The sequence below is a fragment of the Harpia harpyja genome, chromosome 23, assembly GCF_026419915.1.
Source record: "Harpia harpyja isolate bHarHar1 chromosome 23, bHarHar1 primary haplotype, whole genome shotgun sequence".
Classification (NCBI taxonomy): domain Eukaryota; kingdom Metazoa; phylum Chordata; class Aves; order Accipitriformes; family Accipitridae; genus Harpia; species Harpia harpyja.
Genome location: NC_068962.1, coordinates 14,990,483 through 15,011,591, shown reverse-complemented (window position 1 = coordinate 15,011,591; position 21,109 = coordinate 14,990,483). Strand labels below are relative to the sequence as shown.

At 37.7% G+C, this 21,109-nt stretch overlaps 1 protein-coding gene across 3 annotated transcripts in view; it reads left to right on the top strand.

The window, feature by feature from the left end:
• LGR5 (leucine rich repeat containing G protein-coupled receptor 5) overlaps nucleotides 1-21,109 on the top strand; it is a 95,518-nt gene that overhangs the window by 27,896 nt on the left and 46,513 nt on the right. For all 3 annotated transcript variants that reach the window (XM_052774506.1, XM_052774505.1, XM_052774504.1), the window contains exon 2: nucleotides 11,504-11,575. In XM_052774506.1, coding sequence (XP_052630466.1) covers nucleotides 11,504-11,575 — 72 coding nt within the window. The remainder of the gene's footprint in view (nucleotides 1-11,503; nucleotides 11,576-21,109) is intronic.

The following is a 21,109-nucleotide window of genomic DNA, read 5'->3' as shown; positions in this document are numbered from 1 at the left end:
TGTTGGGTAGAACCTGGCATTAGGCACTCGTAGGCCTGGGATGACGTCCTCCTCCCATGGGAGTCAATGGGAGTTTTGCTACCAGCATCAGCAGAGCCAGGTGTTTACCCCCAGGCACTATTCTAGTGCTGACATTGACTTGCTGCGTTATAAGTTTTAAGACATGTAAATAATAGGGCAACTGATTCTTTCCAGCATTTTTATAGCATTTGGAATAGCTAAAGAAAAGAGATCTTGGAAAGTTCATTTCATGTACAAAAAAAACCAGAGCAGACAGGTGCAGTATAGGGGACATGCTTAGTTCACATATGCACACAGGTGCAATAGAGTTGGCAGCAAGAGTTTACATTTGTTAAAGGTTTGTTTTGGCTACTGATGTTTTATAATATTGCTCAATATTGTCTCCAGGAAGACCCAAAACTGATATTTGAAACCTGAAACTGAGACACAGCAGTGGATTTGACTGAAGATCACCAGTTAATTGCTTGCCCTGAAGAGATTTTCTGTTGATCATCATAACAATCACAAGAAGTGGTGGGTCACTGGCCTCAAAATGAGGTTGCCAAACAGTGGACTATGTAAACACTGTGAATAAAAGGAAGGAAACAGGGATCATTTATTCTGGATCAGAGTCTGCTGCCTCTACTCATACTAAATATTAGCTTATCCTCTGAACAGCCCAGCTGACCGCAGTAGAAAGAGTCCTGAAGTATTTTGCCTCCGTGTATTAATTGTACAGCTCTGGTCCCAGTAATTTAAGTTATTGGAAAGGGAAATAATTTATTCAAAGAGAAGACACTTTTATACTAGAAGGAGCACAGCTCTTTTCCCTGAAGATTGTGCTGGTATAACCACATGAAAAATACATGCCAGCCCGATCCAATATGTGAGGTCTCCACCAGAGAATTCTCCTTGGTAGGGTAAGTTAGCGCATCTCAACCCTGCTCCTTGACCTGAATTATTTAAAGCTAGCTCAGGTATTTCAGTACTCTGCCTATCTGAAGGGCAGCTGTTTAGTTGCAAGCAAACAAAATGTACGGAGACCAGGTATACGTGATGTCAGGGTAAGATTAAGGACCTGATGTTTATGTATATTCAGACTATTTTATACCAGCCCCTGTGAAGGTATCTCATGATGAAAGTGAATTTTGAACACTTAAGCAAAAAAAAAAGTTACCTGATGGAGAAATACAGCGGTTTCAAGTGCATTATCTTTGTAAGAATCAAGCTATACATATTTCCTGGCACTTACTTTGCAGAAGTTTGGGTGTTCAATCTGTCAGTGAAAAATCTGACAGCTCTGTCATTCCTCTGAGCTCCGTAGGAGGTGTTGGAAGAGGCTGTCAGCCAGCCAGGAGCTGGCAGATCTGGAGCCCCATTGTATTTCAGCGAACAATCTCTGTCAGACATAAAGGGAAGACATGCATATAAAAAAAAATCCACAACTTTGTATGTCTGAAGAAGATTTACAATATTTACGTCCTAGGTATAGAATCACCCTGCATTACTCTTAAGCCAACATTGCCAACTGAAAAAACCAGTTCTGGTTCATCTTCCTTATTTGCTTCTCCTCTATACTTCAGCTTGTGGTGGCACAAACAGCAACACAATGAACCAGCTCAGGGAACTGATTTGGATTAAAAACATATTTTTTTTCCTGCTGGATTTGTTTTAATTCAGATCAGTTGCCAACTGATTCAACATCATCCTCAAAAGGAATGGGCAGTGCTGGGGCGGGAAAGATTCTGTGAAGAATTATTTCAGCTAAGCAATAACACAAAAATGATCAAATTAGTAATTCAGAGTAGAACTTGAGTAGTTGTGGTATAGAGTAGCATCATTTTCTCTGCTGAAGTTCTTCAGTTACTCTTCAACAACACAAGGTACAACTAAACTATAATAAAAGCAGAAGTGACAGTGCTGTGTTAAAACAAGTCCAATCATTCGGGAGGGTTGATCTGCTGGAGTGTAGGAAGGTTCTACAGAGGGATCTGGACAGGCTGGATCGATGGGCTGAGGCCAATTGTATGAGGTTCAACAAGGCCAAGTGCCAGGTCCTGCACTTGGGTCTCAACAACCCCACGCAGCGCTACAGGCTTGGGGAAGAGTGGCTGAAAAGCTGCCCGGCAGAAAAGGACCTGGGGGTGCTGGTCAACAGCCGGCTGAATATGAGCCAGCAGTGTGCCCGGGGGGCCAAGAAGGCCAACGGCATCCTGGCCTGTATCAGAAATCGTGTGGCCAGCAGGAGCAGGGAGGTGATTGTCCCCCTGTACTGGGCACTGGTGAGGCTGCACCTCGAGTCCTGTGTTCAGTGTTGGGCCCCTCACTACAAGAAAGACACTGAGGTGCTGGAGCGTGTCCAGAGAAGGGCAACGGAGCTGGTGAGGGGCCTGGAGCACAAGTCTGATGAGGAGCGGCTGAGGGAACTGGGGTTGTTTAGCCTGGAGAAAAGGAGGCCGAGGGGAGACCTTATCGCTCTCTGAAAGGAGGTTGTAGTGAGGTGGGTGTTGGTTGGTCTCTTCTCCCAAGTAACAAGCGATAGGACAAGAGGAAATTGCCTCAAGTTGTGCCAGGGCAGGTTTAGATTGGATATTAGGAAAAATTTCTTCACCAAAAGGGTTGTCATGCATTGGAACAGGCTGCCCAGGGAAATGGTGGGGTCACCATCCCTGGAGGTGTTTAAAAGACATGTAGATGTGGCACTTAGGGACATGGTTTAGTGATGGGCTTGGCAGTGTTAGGTTAACGGTTGGACCTGATGATCTTAAACGTCTTTTCCAACCTAAACAATTCTATGATTCAGCACCAATGCATAGAAGAATGGGAACCTTCAGAATAAAAGTAGTGAAGAAGCTAACCAGAATTTTACTGAAAACTCCTCTGAGATTAAAAGATCAGTTGGGATCAAAGAGGTGGACTCTTGTCTTTGCCGAATGACAGTTTTGCCATTTGCTTTACCAAGCCAGAATTTCACCCGATCTAGAGTATGTGTGTATTTTGCAGTGAACCAGTTTGGGAATACCAAGTTTATATATACCACAACTGCTACGTTACATCACACAAAGTAGCATTGTGCAGAGACCCTGCACTGTGAAACTAGTACAGTCATAGCAGTATTCTGCTGTACATTTCTGAGGGCACCTAACCTTTAGCCTTTCTGAGGGCACCTAACATGGTAATGTAACTTCCAGCTCTGGACCCAGCTCACTCATCTGTACCTTGGGGATCTTTGCACTGTGCAATGTAGGATATATATTTCCTGCTCTAAATGCAGGTGTGTTGTGTACAGATTTCCAGATACTCAGACTTACACCATCACTGTTGGAATGTGTTTGTAGCAAATGCTCTCAAAATGTTTACTTTTTAATTCTTCAATTCCGTGCTGTGGAACTGAGTTGAGGCAAAATAAGATCAGCAAAATAAATAACTTAGAGTGTATCTTGTTACAAATGAAATCAGGCTAATCCTGATTAATTTCCACCTTTAGCAGCCTCACTGAAGTAACACTGGATGTTTTGGTGAAGATGAGTTTTAAAATTGGTTTGTGTAACATATAAACTATGCTGTGCATAACTTTCAGTGGGGTATTCAGCCCAGTTGGCTGTGTGGCCCATAATACTTGATTCAGGAAAGTTGTACTTCATGATTTTAGGGTTGTATTTTGAGTCTTTGTCTACACTCAGATATATTTTGAATTAGTTTCTGCTGCAGTCAAGGTGTAGTACGCTAATAAGCAGACTATGCTGTGCTTTTTGTAGATGCTCTCCTCTCATAGAAATTACCATAATTTAAGAACACCTTCACCGAATTCAGAGGGATGGAATTATAGACCTGGAATTAGAAGGAAATTGGACCCCCGCCTTCTAAAATGGATAAATGTGTCCATTCATTCAGAAAAAAAGAATGTTTTCCTGTATTTTTGTCATATTTGTAACAAATAGTTGTAAAAATCAGCAACTTCTAGAGCTGCAGAAAATATTCTGAAACTAAGAGAGACCAAGGGGTTTTATTGCCAGATTTGGTCACTTCTGATAAATATCTTTTCTCAATTTACTTGTACTGTGATAAACAGTACCTGATAAACAAACAGGTAAAGATGATAAACAGAACATTCCAGTAGTTGTCTTCATAAATTACAATTAAAACTGATGTATTTTCCTGTTGTGTATTGTTTCAATATTTGAACAAGGTGAATCTTGTATGCAGTACTCGTATTATCTATTTGAATTAGTGCAGCAGAAACAACTAATAACTCACAAAGTAAAATAATACTAATACAATCTCTGGGCATGGGAGGAAAACAAATTCCATTCAGTCCTTTTTTAATTGCTGCTGCTGGCTTCTGTGTTACAAAATATTCCTTTAGTTATTTAAGCTTTAAAATATGTGAGTTAAGTACAGTAAATGATTGACATGTTGGAATGTTTTTGTAACTTACCCTGGTAATTATTACTTAGCAAACGGAGTCTTCAGCACCAAATGAACAGCCATGGATCAGCTTTGAAAGTAAATGGATAATTTCATCTAGGGAGCATCGTGAATTTGATATAAAAAAAAAAAGCAGAGCGCCAGAATCTTTGTACCTAAAATGAAATGTCAGGTACTTGTCAGATTAATTCAGCACTGTGTGTGTTTAATCTGATCTTTGATCTTTACTTTCTTTTTGACCCTAATTGTTTGCTCTGCCCTGCTCCCTCTGCTGGAGTCTTGGATAAACTGAATGGCAAAATCGTTTCCTGAAAAGATTAATCATGCACATACTGTTTGCTTTACAAACGTTCTGCAGTCTAGATTTAAGTAAGTCTTTGATGGCTGTTTATATGACAGAATTGCCTACTATGTTCAGGAATAATGCCGGCTGTTTAAAATGACTATGTTACAGAGCTTCTGCAGTAATAAGCCAAATTTTGCTGTCTGTGACATTAGAGGAACCCACTGATAAGTGTTGGGAGTGCAGAACTTTGGCCAAAGCATTTTGTTAGTTTGTGTTGAATCCAGACGTGGCCTATCAGCCTGGTTTGCTGGGATCTGATGTTTGATATTCACCCAATGGGTTATGGGCCAATACACAACAGCAGAGAAGAGGTGTAGACAGAGCCCTCCTGACCTTGGTGGATCACCTTTGAGGCTTCCCTAAGTTCAAGGCACCTGATCCTTCCCATGGATATCTATTTACAATTGCAGTGGTTATATATTCTGTAAGCAAAATGTGCTGCTGGAACAAGAACCACTGGTGTGCCAGGGAAGGGAAGGACAGTGCAAGGGGGGCAGTGGGAGTACTGTCCGTTTACTGGCATAAAGCTCTTCGTGAGGGGCACAGGCACACATAGTCTTACTGCAGGTTCTATTCTCATGCGACCATACAACATCATGTGCTTTTTGCAGGGTGTGTTTTAATACAAAGGTGTTAGGTCTCTGGAAACAATGAACTTCAATGTCAAGTAACAGAAATTTTCTGTAAAAAAAGGAGTAACAAGCAGTCCTGTTTTAGCCTTGCATCACTTCTGTGTTACTTTTTAAAAGTATAGAATGGGATCAGTTGCTGATAATTTCCTATCACAATCCTATTATTACATAGGATAATGAATTTTTAAATATTCAATTTTAGCATTTGTCATTATCAACATGCAGAAGGGCAGAAATATCCATGCTATTGCCACTTGTTATTTACTATGAATACCTTCACAGAGAGACTGCCTGCTCTGTTTAATTTCTATTATAAGTCTCCCTCTTTACTGCTTCTTCCTGCAAATCTGCCACTTTTTTTCCAGAAGATTTTTTCCAAATACAAAGATGTACTGCTTCAAATGTGAATCATTTAGTGGAAATACACATCTTAATCATAATTTACTACGGAGTCCTTCAAAGAACCACAGATGAAGTTTGAAGCTACCTGTGAGAAGAAATGCTATGATTTAATTGTCAGGAAGTGCTTACAATGCTTATTTATGCATGCTCATACTCTGCCCTGTGCTGCTCTGCATGGGTGTATTAAACATGCAAATACATGACTACTGATTTTAATGTTGATTTTGGAAGATAATGTAATCTAGGACCATTAAAATGAAAATACAGTCATTGTTTTCTGAGGTTATTGACAGCTTATGCATCACTGTTTGGAAAACTGGTATAAATGCCATGGGGTAGACAGTATGATCTAATGAAAAGGGCACTGGACAAATCATCATCAGTGTTTGGTTCTTCTGTGGCGTATAACCTGCTGTTTGACATGGCATGTCACTTTGCCATTAGGTGTCTTAGGTTCCCTTCTGTAAAATGATGGTAATTATTATTCCATTTATTTATTGAGACCCTTGAATGAAAATATGCTATAGGAATTTATTTATAAGAAATAGGAGCTACTAGTACTACAGTGTTGGCAAATAGATTTATCTAATTTAGGTGGCTGTAGCAGATAAAGTTATTTTTAATATCCATAGTGAATCATTTGCATTAGTAGATGGCGTGCACTTAATAGCTAGCATATTCTTCCATTGTACAGTGGATCTAATAAAGTATTCTGCCAGCAGTAGAAATGAGTGCTGTGTTAAAAAGATAGACATAGCAAGGGAAGAGCAGTATTAATTCTCACCCCTTTTCATTATCTTGTATTACTACATATAAGATAGTGTAAAATTTTGCTGTAAATGGATTAAGGAAATTGTTTTGGTTTAGGAGCTGTTCTCAGCTGGTGAGAACTCAGGGAGTGCATTCAGTCTATTGTCAGTATTTTTGTGTGAGTCCTTTCTCTTTCAAAGACTTCCATAAATATAATCACTAAAACATCTTGTTGGGCTAAGGCAGGCCTAGAGGAATCATAATTAATAATGCTAATAATGTCTTGATCATTTTCCAAAAATCAAACAGGTTGCAAATGTTAAAAAAAAGATAGGCTACAAAAATCATTGTCTTTAATATTGGATTATTGTATTAGCCCTGCAATGGGTAGACAAGTTTGTACCATTCAGTATAATAGTCTAGCCTAGTAGTAGGTTAACAGGTTGGTGAAAGCCAATAGAAGCCTTGCATATATCCCAAGACAGATTTTCGTTCTCCTTTAAAAGACATAAATATAACGTGGAAAACCGATCTTCCAAGATGAATAGTCACTGAAACATCTCTTGTAATAACAGCTAATAACAGGTTAGTAACTTGGCCTCCAGACTCATCTATTATATGTTAAGAACTAGTTCACTTAACTTGTTTTACTGGCTTTTGGGAATTCATTGTGAACTACTCACTTTTAAGATGGTAACTGGATATTTTTTCAGCATGCATATGCATGGACAACAAAACTGGGGGGGGGGGGAAGACCTGTCGTATTTGCCTTCTTGGACTCTGTTTTGCAAATACTCAGAATTTGCCCATATAGTCACCAAGAAAAAACAGATAGATGCATGGTGCAGCTTGCAATATTTTCCGCTCTTCAAAGATTTCATCATAGATAGGATTCCTTTTGCAAGTCACCAGAGACACAGTGTGGTGATTGATTGGCACAGAGTATAATTAAGATATCATTATAGTGAGCCGTGTTGCCAATGCAGTCATTGAAGCAAAAGTTTTTATCTCTTGAAAAGATAAACGTTTCGCTTGCTGGTATGTTGCTTTTATAGTCAGCAGTTGGAAGCAGGCTGCAGGAATGCTGATGGGAGAACAGACGATGTGTTCATCTGACTGTTAGAAATAACCTATCACCTTTCCAGTGCAGTACATCAGCTCATGGTGCAGGTAGTTTTCATAAAGTTAGATCTGGTAATATCGCTGTTTACATTAGGAGCATTTTAAAACTCAAAGTATACTATTACAATACCGCTCCTACTGACATTGGTGGGGTTTGCATGTGCTTTGGTGGTGGGATATAGGACTAGTTCTGTTACACTAAGATATTTAAAGATTTTCAGTATTCTAATAATTTTAAATTTTTTGTCACTGTAGCTTGTAAGATCTACCAAGTTTGACAAGAAATGTTTGCAGTTTCAGCTGTTTTGGTTTTGAGTATACATGCACAGGCACACAAAGGAAATTGGGGAATGGATCTGATATAAAATCAGAACCATTCCACTGAGGATAGTTAAAGATCTAGTACCTTGATTTTAATATTTTTCAGCATTACACTACAAATCCTGATGTGCAAGCCATCTTTCATCCCCTTCTCTTTTCTAGAGAGCAGATTGCTGATTTTGACAGGCTAGCACTGAAAGGAGAAATCAGAAAACCCATTTGATGCACTTTTTGGAAAGAAAGCCTTGCAGGTGCCGGACATAAGACACACCCATTACAATTGTTACTGGTTTTCATAGTAATAATATGTAAGCCTACAATTTACCAACTAGCTCTTTCTGGCTGTTAGCTGTGCTTGATCTAGGTAATGGCCATAAATCTCATCCTAGCTATGTCTTCTTGGCAATATGGTCCAAAGGCTGGCAAGTTTGCTGAGAACCTCCTTTATTTGTCTCTGGAGCACTGTGAGGAATTTCTGCTCAGCCCAAGATTTGCAGTATTGCTCACATGAGACCCAATGACTGATTGCATTGCATTAACTCTTTTTGTTTGTCTCACTTCTCTGAACATCCCCGCAGAAGTGGCTCTGGGTCATGGGATTTCTCTCATAAGTCCCTTAGTTACTTCAGTGAACAAAAATTGGATTAAATGCATCCATGGCAATTCTGACCCAAAAGAGTATTCTGAATCTAAAAACTGTAAGCACAGATGAACTACTGCTTTGCCAGTGTAAGCCATGTGACGTTTTTAGGGAGAAATAATGTTGCCTATTTAGCCAACTGGTACAGCTGGAAGAAGTAGATGTTTTTTATTTTTGTGCCTGAAAGTTTCTCTCAGTTTTTCCAGCTGTATCATCTAGCCTAATCAAAGATTTTACCTCTTCCTATAGTAGTAGTCTCCCTTATATTCTTAAACCCTTACAGCTACAACAATAACACATCGCCAGCATAGACTGGGATGGCCTGTGGATTAGTTACTAGTGTGTTAAAAACTAGTTTGGAAAGACGTTATTGAGCAAATTTGGAAATAATTTCTGTTACCTCCACCATCCCTGGAGGTATTTAAAAGACGTGTAGGCATGGCACTTATGGACATGGTTTAGTGGTGGATTTGGCAGTGTTAGGTTAATAGCTGGACTCAATCTTAAGGGTCTTTTCCACCCTAAATGATTCTATGATTCTATGAAATATGCATAGGTAATGTTTAGTAGTTCTGTTGCACAAAAACATCTTTGTACTTTATGTTCCAAGAAAAGATTAATCTGGGAAAAAAGGAACCTATGTAACAAAATGAGACTATTTAACTGGTAGGTTTGAAAAGAGCTAGCAATTGCTGCAGTGTAGATTGGGAAAAAGAAGAGGTTCTTCTCCATCGTATGATGTGGAGCACATACTTTACCACATGAGTGGAGTCCAAAAAGGAGACTGGGACATTGGAGTTCACTGTTGGTAATCCACCTCTGGGGTCTAAAGATGTTTTTAAGAAAAGTGCATGTATTATTGATTTTCTCATTGTGCATCAAAGCACGTAATGAAAGCCACCTACTTTTATTCTGATCTTCTCAAGATATTAGGGTCTGGTCTGTAGATTGCTTGTGACGGGGTCATCGTGGGGTCCTGTGGGTGATACAAGCAGACAAGTACTGCCTACCACTGATAGAAATTAATACACTAGAAGAACAGGCTTCAGGTTCCCTGGTCAGCCAGAGCACTGGTTAATGCTGGTTTTGTAGAATGCCCTAAATATATGTCTGTCTGTCATAAGATGATTCACTCCCATCTTCTGGCTTTTTAAGTCTAAAATGTGTTTTGGTATGTTTACAAAAACCCATTAAGACATGTGTTGAAAATCTCATGATCAAAATGATATTGTTAAAATATTGGGTTTATCTTAATATTCAGTAGTATATGATTCACTACCTGGATGAGTTTTTCTTTTGCCAAATAAATCCATGCTTTTGCTCCTTTGCCAGAATAAATCCTTTGAGCCTTTATCAAAGTGAAAGGCTAATAACCTGCTAAACAGTGTGAAAAAATTGGGTGATAAAGTATTACAGTAAAGAATTAATTTAGTAAGTACACAGTTCTCAGATTATACCTTGATTTTGAAGTGAATGCAGAGACCTTACCCAACAGTGATTTGATAATTGTTGTAAAGTATTAACACATTTCCTTTATTTCAAAATCTCTACGTGAAGTATGTTTTTAGATTATACATTCTAAAATTCAGCAAAAGATCAAACATCAAAATTAACTATGCTGACTAAAAGCATATATTCTGTAATGTGAAACAGACTGTGAGTAATAAGAAGTAGATGGAATAGGAATAGGACGTCTACCCACCAAAGTACAGATACTTACTTACCTTGTAAGCTCTCAACAGCTGGAAGAAATAAAGTTATCTAAATACTGCCCAAAGTAGCTGGAAACTATAAGGGCCACTACAAATATAAATATATGTTTAAATAGTGAGGAGTTTTAAATTATCACATAATGTTTGCATAAAATATGCAGGCATCCAATATTTTTATTTAACTGTCTACAGGAATTTTGGTGTAGTTGCGTAAGTCGTATCTTCCACACAGAATTTTATTATGCAGTCTGTTTATAGTTTTTATACTTAATGCAAAGCAATTATAATGGTACTGTGGGGCATGGGGAAGACAATGGAAAACAATGAAAAAGCATGTTAAGAATAAAAAGGTATTTTATAAAATTTAGTCTAAAACATAGCTTGAATGAGCTCTGACAGAGCTGATATGGCTGGTTGTTTCCTGTGCCAGGAACTACCGTGGAACCCCACCAGGAAGTGTGCTACAGAGCAGGATCACATTACACCCTTGTTTTATGGTTCATTTCACTTATTTAATGCAATTTGAGAACCTGCAAAAAAAGAGCACTCTAAAAAGGGGATGTTTATTATTTGAAAATATGTCATTTCTTTGACTCAAGTAAGTTGGGGTTTGGGGACACCTGATGAGCCTAATGTAAGGCAAGGCAAATCAGTACGACCGTGCAGCAGGTTGTACAGCAAAAGCAAAATGTTCCCATATTCATGAAAAGTAAAGAATGATGCAGATGATACTTTATATCTGTACACTTTTGCTTGTCTACTTCAGTATACCAAGTGTGCTACGGTGCTACAACAACAACAAAAATCGTAGTAGTTTTCCTTTACTACTCCAAGTAAATTTTAATACGGTACAGCGGTTTATTAAAATTATGTAGACTAAAAGGGTTGTTTAGTGTTCCAGCTGATTTATAGAGCGTGATAAAACATTCCAAAATCTCTGGAAACAAGGAACATGCTACAGCCTGTATTTGGTTTGACAAAGCTGTGTTCATATGAAAGAATGTTTAATGTGCTAACTAGATAATGATTCATCAGTTCTGGCAGAGGAACTACTTTTTGTTAATGTAGTACTTAAAAATGTGTGGAATGAACAGCTGGATACCACAGTTGTGGCATGCCATATTAAGTCTCTGTCTGTCTTCCCCTACAGTGATCTCAGTATGAACAACATTACTAAGCTGCCCTCAAACCCTGTGCACAATCTCCGCTTCCTGGAAGAGCTGTAAGTATCATTGTATCCTTGATGGGCATAGTCAGCACTAGACACATTCCTGTGTTTGTCTCTCATACTTACTGTGGGAACCAGATAAAACGGTGCAGGAAAGCTGTCAGCCTGACACTTTTGGCACATGCGGAAACACTTAGTTGAAAAAAACCAATTGCTTGTGATTCTGGAAATGAACTTATAAAAGAGTTACCGTGAGGCTACAACTTCTCTAAGCAGAGACAGAGCCAAACAAATTAAAATTTTTAAACAAGGGCTGTTTAAAAGAGCTGGATTGCTTTTTGGAAATAGTTAAGCAGCAGGATATTAAAAGTTTGAATACTGGCTCATGTTTATTAAAATCGCAAGTAAAGCTATAATCAAAACCAAAACCTGCTGCCTTGTTCTGCCTGTGTCAAGGACAATTGAGTCCACATTTCATAGTATCAAGGCTTCTTGTCCTAATCACTTTTAATTACTGTTTCCTTACTCTTAAATTTAGCATCCCTGAAGGCTGACTGTAAAATGCAGAATCCTGCAAAAAGCTTAGTTACACTATCTAGTACGTTCACTGAGGGGAAAAAGTACACTGCGAAAACTAGCTAATCAAGCACAACATCAAAAGAGGAACGCTGGTTTGAAGCAATGGTGACTAACCAAAAGTGAAAAGTATTGTGCATTCATGAGACCTGGATTTGGCAGTGACCCTAGTTATAATGGCCCAGACTTAAAAGAAAATTTAGGTTCCTGAGGAGTGATGGAGACTCTGTAACTGATGCACCATAGATCTTGTGGGAAAAAGCTGGCACCTGCATTTGCATGAGTACCTCTAAAAGTTGATTAAAAGAATTGTCTAGGCATCCAGCCTCTTATGAAACGTGGCTTATAAGTTTTTAAAAGTGAAAGCCTCCTTTATTTATAGCATGTTTAGCTGCTAAAACACCATAAAACCCATGTAAGATATGCAAATTCATGGTGCTGCCCTTCTTGCAAAGACATGGTCTATTTTAAGCTATGAAATGTGTACAGTCCTCTGCTATTTAGGTGGGTATTGCACTGACAACTTTTGCTGTCCTTGCTATCGCTCATTTGAATTTTGCCACCTGGTCTTTCCAGCTGGCATCTATGAAAAAAAACCAAGAAATTAAAACCATTTTGTAGTGCTAACTTTGAACAATACCCTATTTGCAAGCAGATTTTCCTTTCTTGTCTTATTTTTATTAGTGGTAGCATTTGTATTTAGAAAGCACTATTTCTTTTAATTCTCTCTCTTCCTTTACTTACTTCTTGCCTTTGGTTATCATTATCTGTATTGCTGTTGGTGCAACTTTCAAATAACATACAGATATGGACATAACAAGGAGAGATGTCACACAACAAGTGTTAACAGTATCAAGTGTGTATGAAGTGAATCATGCCACAAAGACCCTGTTTGTGGATTTTTGCACCATGTTTGTGTTTGCTTGTCCAATCTGTCAACTGTAATAACCCTACTAAAAACTTCCAACCCAATTATTTCTCTCCAGCCATTAAAGAAAAGAAGAAAAACAGAAGTTTGGGCTTTGCCTGGAAGGAAATTCTAATACACTAAGCCAAGTTACCTTCACTCTTTCATTTTATGGTCCAAAGTTAGATGACCCAAATAGTGACACTTGCATCGCTGCTTGAGAAACTGTTCAGCAGCCTACTTCATCTTCCTGATAAAGACCTTTGAAAGTGTTCATACCTTATTCTTGTGCTGGGCCTACTTTTTCCACCGGAAATATTAAACCATTATCCTTATAATCCTCTGTTCCAAATTAAGTAATTCCAGTCCTTCATTGCTGGTAATATCATAAAAATATTTATTTCTTTACTATGTTTTGTTTTACATATACAGTCAGCTCCTCCATTCGTTTCACACAAGCCAATCATTTCCATTTCTCATTAATTGTGATGCTGTTTTGTGAAACCCTCCGGTTTGTATTGACTTTTCAAAGAAGCATAGAAAACTGAAGTCTTTGAAGAGGTGAGGCAACTGATTACCTCTTCTTAATGCAGATTCAAACCCATTGTGCTGAGAGATTCTTCGGTGTTTAGAGGCATGTAATACAATTCAGTCTAGTATTACATAGAAAAAAATATAGACAATGGAAAGGGAATTGGATATTAAATTTTGAAGTAGGGGGTAACAGCCATTGTAGTTCCCATGCTCTCATATGTTCATTTCTGAGCAATGATTGTACATATGAAAATTATTTTGCCCATCCAGGCATTGCCACATGATTTTTATTCCCAGCTTACCTGGGAATTCTGTGTTTTGTTTATGTCGCTTAGTTGAAGGGGACTATTGCAAAATATAACTTGGCCCATAATCCAGACATTGTAAAAATAAGATATTACAAGACCTTTATACCAAAGCAATGCTTCCATGAAATTAAAATGCATCTTAGAAATATCTATCTATCTGCTCTTTGAAATACAACAACAGGAGCTTAAAATGCATTTTTTAGGGTTTTTTAGTGTTGAAATAAGTGTTACTAATCCCTTTATTAGAGGTCTGGCTCAAAAATCTGATAAAAGCTAACAACTGATCCACTGAGTTTTAGCTTAGATGTTATGTCCTAGGTGCCTGGTTTGGCAATACTGATAAGTCTTTACCACAAAAGAACAGAGATTTTAAGACAGTTAAACCAATTGTTTTGACTCCAAAGCAAGGATGGATAAGCCAGGTCTGTTCAGCCAGTTCTGACCTTCTATCAGGCTGAATCTGATTCACTCTTCCAACCAAGATTAGACAACTCTGCAATCAGCATTCTTGTAATCCTGATGATCATGCCTGGTATTTATCCTTAACTAAAGAGTTTGATCACTGAAGTACAACATATTGAAACTATGCTGTATTTTTGAGGTGCGTGTTCCTCTAAAAATTTTGGAAAACCTTGTGGTAATTTAAAAACTGAACTGTTCAAGCTCTTGAAAAGTTTAGTTTTGAGCAAGACCTTTTATTTGTGAAAATGATGGGCCTTTCAGGCCTAATTTTCTCTTAAAGTGCATATGATGGAACTCCCACTAAGAAAGAAATATGCTTCAGCTGCTTGATTATCAGCAAGTTGCTCTGCATGAACTTGTACAACACCATTAAGTCAAATTCTTCATTATAGATTCAAAATAACTGCAGATATTTATCAGTATGACTGAGTCCAAGACTCAGTCTCATGTGGAGTATTTCTAGATGTATCTCATTGTGCAATATGTGTAGAATGCCCATATTAATAGAGCAGTAAGTTAGAGTAATGCATGAAAAAAAGGTTTTTTAGAAAGTGTAAAGAATTACCTAGGGTGGGACTCTTATATAAGAGTTTAAGAGGCAACTACATCTGAGTCTAGACATATCATTTTGTGATTAAGAATACTTCAAAGCAGTGCCTGAAACTGTTTCATTTTATAAATTAATGTCTCTATCAAGAGTGAGGAAGAAAGCCAATAATAATTTAAAACTATTTTAATCAGACCTAACTACGAATATCTCCAACTAGATATATCTCCACACATACATACATATGCATATGCATAAATACATGAACACACACCCACACATGCACATATATAAGGATTTTATTTTAATTTTAAACACTGGAACATTCCACAGATAAGAAAACTCCAAGTGATTTTTAGTACCTTGCTATTTTTCAGCAACTTAAAATAGGTGTTTTAGTAAAACAGCAACAAAGGACTGTTTTATTACAATTATTTTACCTACAGAGTAAAACAGTTCCAAATAACTTCCATTTCACAAAATCAAGCAATGAAACCACCTTAAATTAATTGCAGCCTACATACAGGTGCAAGAAAGTTTACTGACACCCATGTTATTTCTTAAAATAACCTTGAAGGGAATTAAATATATGTACAAAGTTTTTCAAATTGATCACGGTATTATTACAGCAGTTATTCAGGCAGAAGTGCCTTTAAAAGTTCGTTTTACTACAATACTGAAGTGCAGAATTACAGATACAATACAAAACAGACGTATTATGTGAATCTCACCATGATTTGTGTGGAAATCCCTTTACACTGCAGAAGTGGTCAAGAGGCCACTGTATACATGAAAATGAAGTCCTAAATTACCAGACACAATCCGTTACCATCTGTTCTTATTTATTGTTTTCCCTTCTCTCTCTGTTTGCTCTTTCTTCCTACAAAGAGGTTTTCAAAGCTGTTAATGGGAATTAGGTGTTCTTTTCCCCACTGACTTGGAGTGGTGGGAATGAGCTCTCTGGTCATTTACATCTTTGAAAACTGAGAGCTTTAACTCCTGGGGTATTGTACAGTCTTTATTTTTGTGCTGGTGCAGGCACATTATGGCCAGCACTGAAAACTGATTCTGTACTTTTCACTATTATGTAAGCTAGTATAAAACATGAAAGTGCTGCAGCCATAGTCCAAAACTTTTTGGAGAAAGTGGGGGAATCTTGTAATTTACTTCCACAATCTTTGGACAGGATGCTTAAATACTAAAATCTTTCCCAAAGATGAATCTGCATAGATTTAAAAACCTCCAAGGCAAAAAAGTAAAAATACCTGCAACTGACATGCACAAAAAAAGTAAAAATAGAGTATCTAGTGGCCTCAAACTGTCCACACATGCTTCTTTCCGATGTCACTTAAATATGTTTTACAGTTCTTGCACAGCAGGTTTTAGTGGAGCTGTTCGTGGTGGAAATTGGCTTGTGTCACCTCCGTCAGCTAAAGTTTCAAGAACTTTCACTGCTAAATGACTTACAATCCCATAGGTAATTTCAGAGCTGCACACAATCTAACACGCAAGTTGTGAATTCGATTTCTTCACATAAATTGTGAATTTGGTTTCTTCACTTCAAACATGCATACATGTAGAGACGATCTGTTCAGACTATGCCACTGTGTTCGATACGTGGTGTTTGTCAGTGAGAGGTACCTGGCACCAGCCAGGCAAGTGGCCCATGGCACATCGTAAATTCTGTTGCCATAAGACAGACTTTGTTGATAACTCAGGGCTGTGGCTCCCCAACTTTGCTTTAATACAGCCAGGGAGGCACTCAAAGTCCTGACGGAGGGAAGTGCAGTGGTCGTTTTGAAATTAACCGTACATTGGTAAAAACAGTGAGAAGATGTTTGTATAGTTAATCAGTTGGAAGCAATTACTGTTTTCTCCTGTAGTTTTTGCATACACAGTTAGTTTGATTTCCTAGAAGAGAACAAACACAAACGCAGAAGTTTCCTACTGTATGGAATAACAACTTGTAACCTTTACATTCACAAAACAAGGGCCCTGATGTTCTGGAGCTGTCACTGCCTTTTTTGCTGTCCCTTTGATGCCACCAAAGTGAGCAACAACAAAGAATTCTCCCATGTGGATGTGTCAGCCTGACACCCTCCAAACTGCCCTTTTTGCTGTCTTATCAAGAATGACAAGATGAGGAACAAAAAAAAAGAGAAACAGCAGAGCAAATGCCTTACTAAATCAGAGCTACTTGCATTGCTTGTTGAATAGCTTGTGCTGACAGACAATTATTCTGGAAATGTTAATGCAAATTGCATGGAGCAACCTTGACATGGGAACTGCTGTGCATCTGTGGTGTAAAGGGGCAGAAGGGGAGAAGATGGGGGAAGGAAGAAGATAAAAGAGAAGTGAAAAGAGTAAGAGATGCATGCAGGCAGAAACAATAAATGTTCTAGGTTGATATCCAAGAAACCTTGTCAGTGCTGCTGCGTTGCTCTTACTGAGTGTGTGTTGAAGTTTATTTTTGGCTTGTAGCTTGTAAATGCTTTCTGGAACTTGTAATTTGTTATCCGGCAATATTCGTTAGGAACTAGTTTAGAATATCAAAAAAAGTCATAGGAAGAGCTTTTTGTGTTTTGCGATCAATACAGATAGTGAAATTATACTTAATTAAACTAAGGTGAAACGATGCTTTATTAAACGTGCTATATATCTGTAGAACCTGAGGCAGGATTTTAATTTAAGTCTTACACATTCCATGTGTACTGCAGCAGCAAGTATGCAGAAATAATTTCCTTTTTTGTCGGAGGAAGTTCAGCTTGTTTGTAGACTGCTTGATTTCAGTGCAGTGAACGCTTCTGATACCTACACTGTTCAATTTTCCACTTGCTTAGGATTATGGGTAAAGAATTCAGCCACTATCACATTTATATCTAATAGGTTTGCAAGCACAGTAAAACCAACTTCTTCTCTCTGAGTTGTTTTTTTGAATTTCCAAACAGGAGTAGCAGTAATTTCCCCAGTAATTCTTTGGTGTTGCTTCATTGTACTACTCAGAAAACAGTAGTAACCTCGAAACTTGGATCTACACAATTTGTGTCCTTTGCCTATCACACAGGAATGACAAAACAGCTAACACATTTTTCTTTATTGATAGTTTGATCATAGTGTGTTGTACTGCAGTACACTTCACCCAGTTCCTGTTATTAATGATTATCACTATTAGTTCTTACCCTTTCTGGTGATACTGGCACTACTGGGATAAAACGAAAACCAGCATCAGAAGTGTAAATGACACTTGGAAGACCCAGCCTAGGAAATGTGATCTATATGATCCACCATTTGTTGCTGCATCTTGCTGTAACATTTAAACACTGAGACAGGAATTTTAACAAATTTAAGATTACTCTGGGAGTAGTGATTTGGTGACAGCATTCTTTAAACACAGAAGTGAAGTTACGTCTCTCATTGGTTCTATCCTTGGGATCCACTGCTGGGAATCAGCGTGGGATTCCCTAGCTGATGCTGCAGTACCTCCCGACAGCTGGCCTTGCTGCAATCAGAAGGCAGGTACCTGGCTGCCTGTTTAGCAGAAGGGCCCTCTTGGAGCCCTGTAGAAGGGCGCTGCCTTCTTCTGCAGCGCTGAGAGCAAAACAGCTTGTTCTCAGCACTGGCCGCGGACAGCTTCATGAAGGGAAAGATCAGTTGTCTTTAGCACTCATGCCAGGTGCATAAAGAGTCTCTGCCTTTTGTAAGGGGAGAAAGAAATAGTACATTTTAGACCATATCCTTAACTGACAAAAATCTATGATCTATTTTATCAAAGCCAGCTCAAGATCAAATACACACTGATTTCATTCCAATTGCTTGAGGTCAGTTGGAGTTATTCCAGTTTACACCCTATGAGAATTTGGCACATGCATTTTAAAAGCCAATTAGGCCCTAAAGCAAGAGCAGATTGTGTTATATTTGAATTTCCAACTAAACTGTAAGTAGCAATAAATATAACATACAGCACAATTACAACTTGCACACTCCCCTCCCCTTTTTTAAAGAAAGGAGAATATCTTTACATTTTCTTCTTTGATCTCTCTGAGCATCAAAGTTTTTAATATATCATTTGACGCACATTTCTTTTTATATTACTATAATGATTACAGTTTTAATTAACATGACAGATTGAAATATAAAAAGGTAATTAAAATACAGAGTAACATTTAAATTCCTAGTCTAACAAAGTAATTCCTCAAAAACATTTTGAAATATATATGTTGATATCATCCATTAATTAACTAATAATTAACACAGTAATTAATCATCTGTTAATTCATACATTTCTTTGCATTGGCCCAAGAATAATCACTAATAAACATCAAATTAAACTCTTACCTTGAAATTTTAGTTGACTTTGGGTAAGTGCTTGATGAGTATCCGTATTGTCAAAGCTTTTTTGATGTAAGAAGCAAGAACATTTCCTGTTACCTATTTATGGATGTATATGTAAGCTGAAGAAAAATATCATAGAAATATATAAATTATATATATTGGTTATATGTTTACATAGTTGGACTAAATATATGTGTAGTTGTGTGCTTGTGTATCTTTGATTAAGTTTGACAGGCAACAAAATTGAAGCAAAAGATTCAAGATTGGTAATTCTTCCTTGAACAGAGGCAATTTTTTATATCCAGAACAAGCTGTTTTAGAAAAAGATTTGAACATTTATGTTTTCCTGTTATACTTCCACGTTGTTCTTCCACAAACAGCCATTTCCTTTATTAGAAATGCAGGTAATAGTTTTAGGATTGGTACTAATGCTACTGGTGCTACAACTCCTCAAAGAAGAGTAAATTGCTGGCAAATACAATACTAAGGGAGGATGCAAATGAGAGTCCTATTTCTACTTGTGTCAGCACAAATTTTTCCACAGACATCAATGAGACTAGGATTTCACCACGGATCTTTATCAGTTATTCAGAGCAATTATGGCAGTTGGAGAGGCGGATCAGGCTTTTAAGAAAGAAGTTTCAAATTACAAAAGAGAATTTCTTATCTGTACCCAAGGTATAAAAGACAATTCACGGTTACATGAATTTTAATGGAATTTTCTACATGGCATGCTAGTGGTTTAGCACCAAATTCAGGAAGGTTAGTACCACATAGCAGCAGAACTATCCCAACTGCTGGGGTTTTTCACTGTCTCAGGCCTTCTGTACTTTCAATTTCTATTCACAAAAGCAAAGACTTTTTTCATCAGTCTCTAGGTTCTTCTATATTATTCCTTTTCAATTTTCTGTCTGGAGAGTTTGTTAGTCATAGTATATAATGTAGCAAATGAGGAATGAAACATCTGTTTTCCAAGAAAACAGGCAAATATAAAACTGAGTTGTGACATTATTGATGTTAACCTACTCATCTTTAAACATACATATATGTATATATACCCAAATTCAGGATAGCATTCTCTTAGCATGTGCAGTCTTTGCTCTCATTCTTTAAATAAAATCAGCAAACTAGTTAGTGAATAGAAGTAAAATGCAAAGTCAAAGGGACATCAAGGCAAGATAGTAGTTCACAGAATTATTATTGTAGAAATCCCTCAGTATCTTTGCACAGCTGAAGGATGATTTCATATTGCATTCACAATTACATTCTGCATAGGATATTGCAGTATATGTGGAGTAATATATAATGCAACGCAAGTGGTGCAACAATATATAATCTAATCTGTATTAAAGGGCATGCACTGGCACTAGTCTAGAAACATTGAGTCAGTCTGGTATTGTTATTATAGTTTACTGGCATAATAATAAGAGTCCAATATATTTATCATAAATTTGAGTGTAATGAAGTTCTACTTAACTGTATCTGTTCTGAAATAGAATTACGACAGATTTCACTGGATTTTCACTTCTTAATAGTGGAGCTTGTCTCCTTTCACACTGCTTATTCCTGTCATATGTTGAGCCACCCCAAGATCCAGAGTGCCATCTATTCTCCTACATTTCAGCACCTTGCAAGATTTGATCAGTAACTTGTTCCAAAAAATTCCGTTGTGCTATTCCTGTTAGAACACAGCATGAATATGAATTAATGTAAACGTATGCTTTTTTCCAAAGGAGACTATTATCTTCCTTTCATGTCCTTCCTATAGGTTTGATACTGCTAGATTTTGAAATACACTTTACAGGTGCTTGTTCAGCATTTGCTGGACTAGATCTTACTCAAGCAAAGAAGAAAAGCAGTCACTACCCATATCGTACTGTCACTGTCTGCTGCAGACAATGAGGAATAGCTGGGTTAGATTT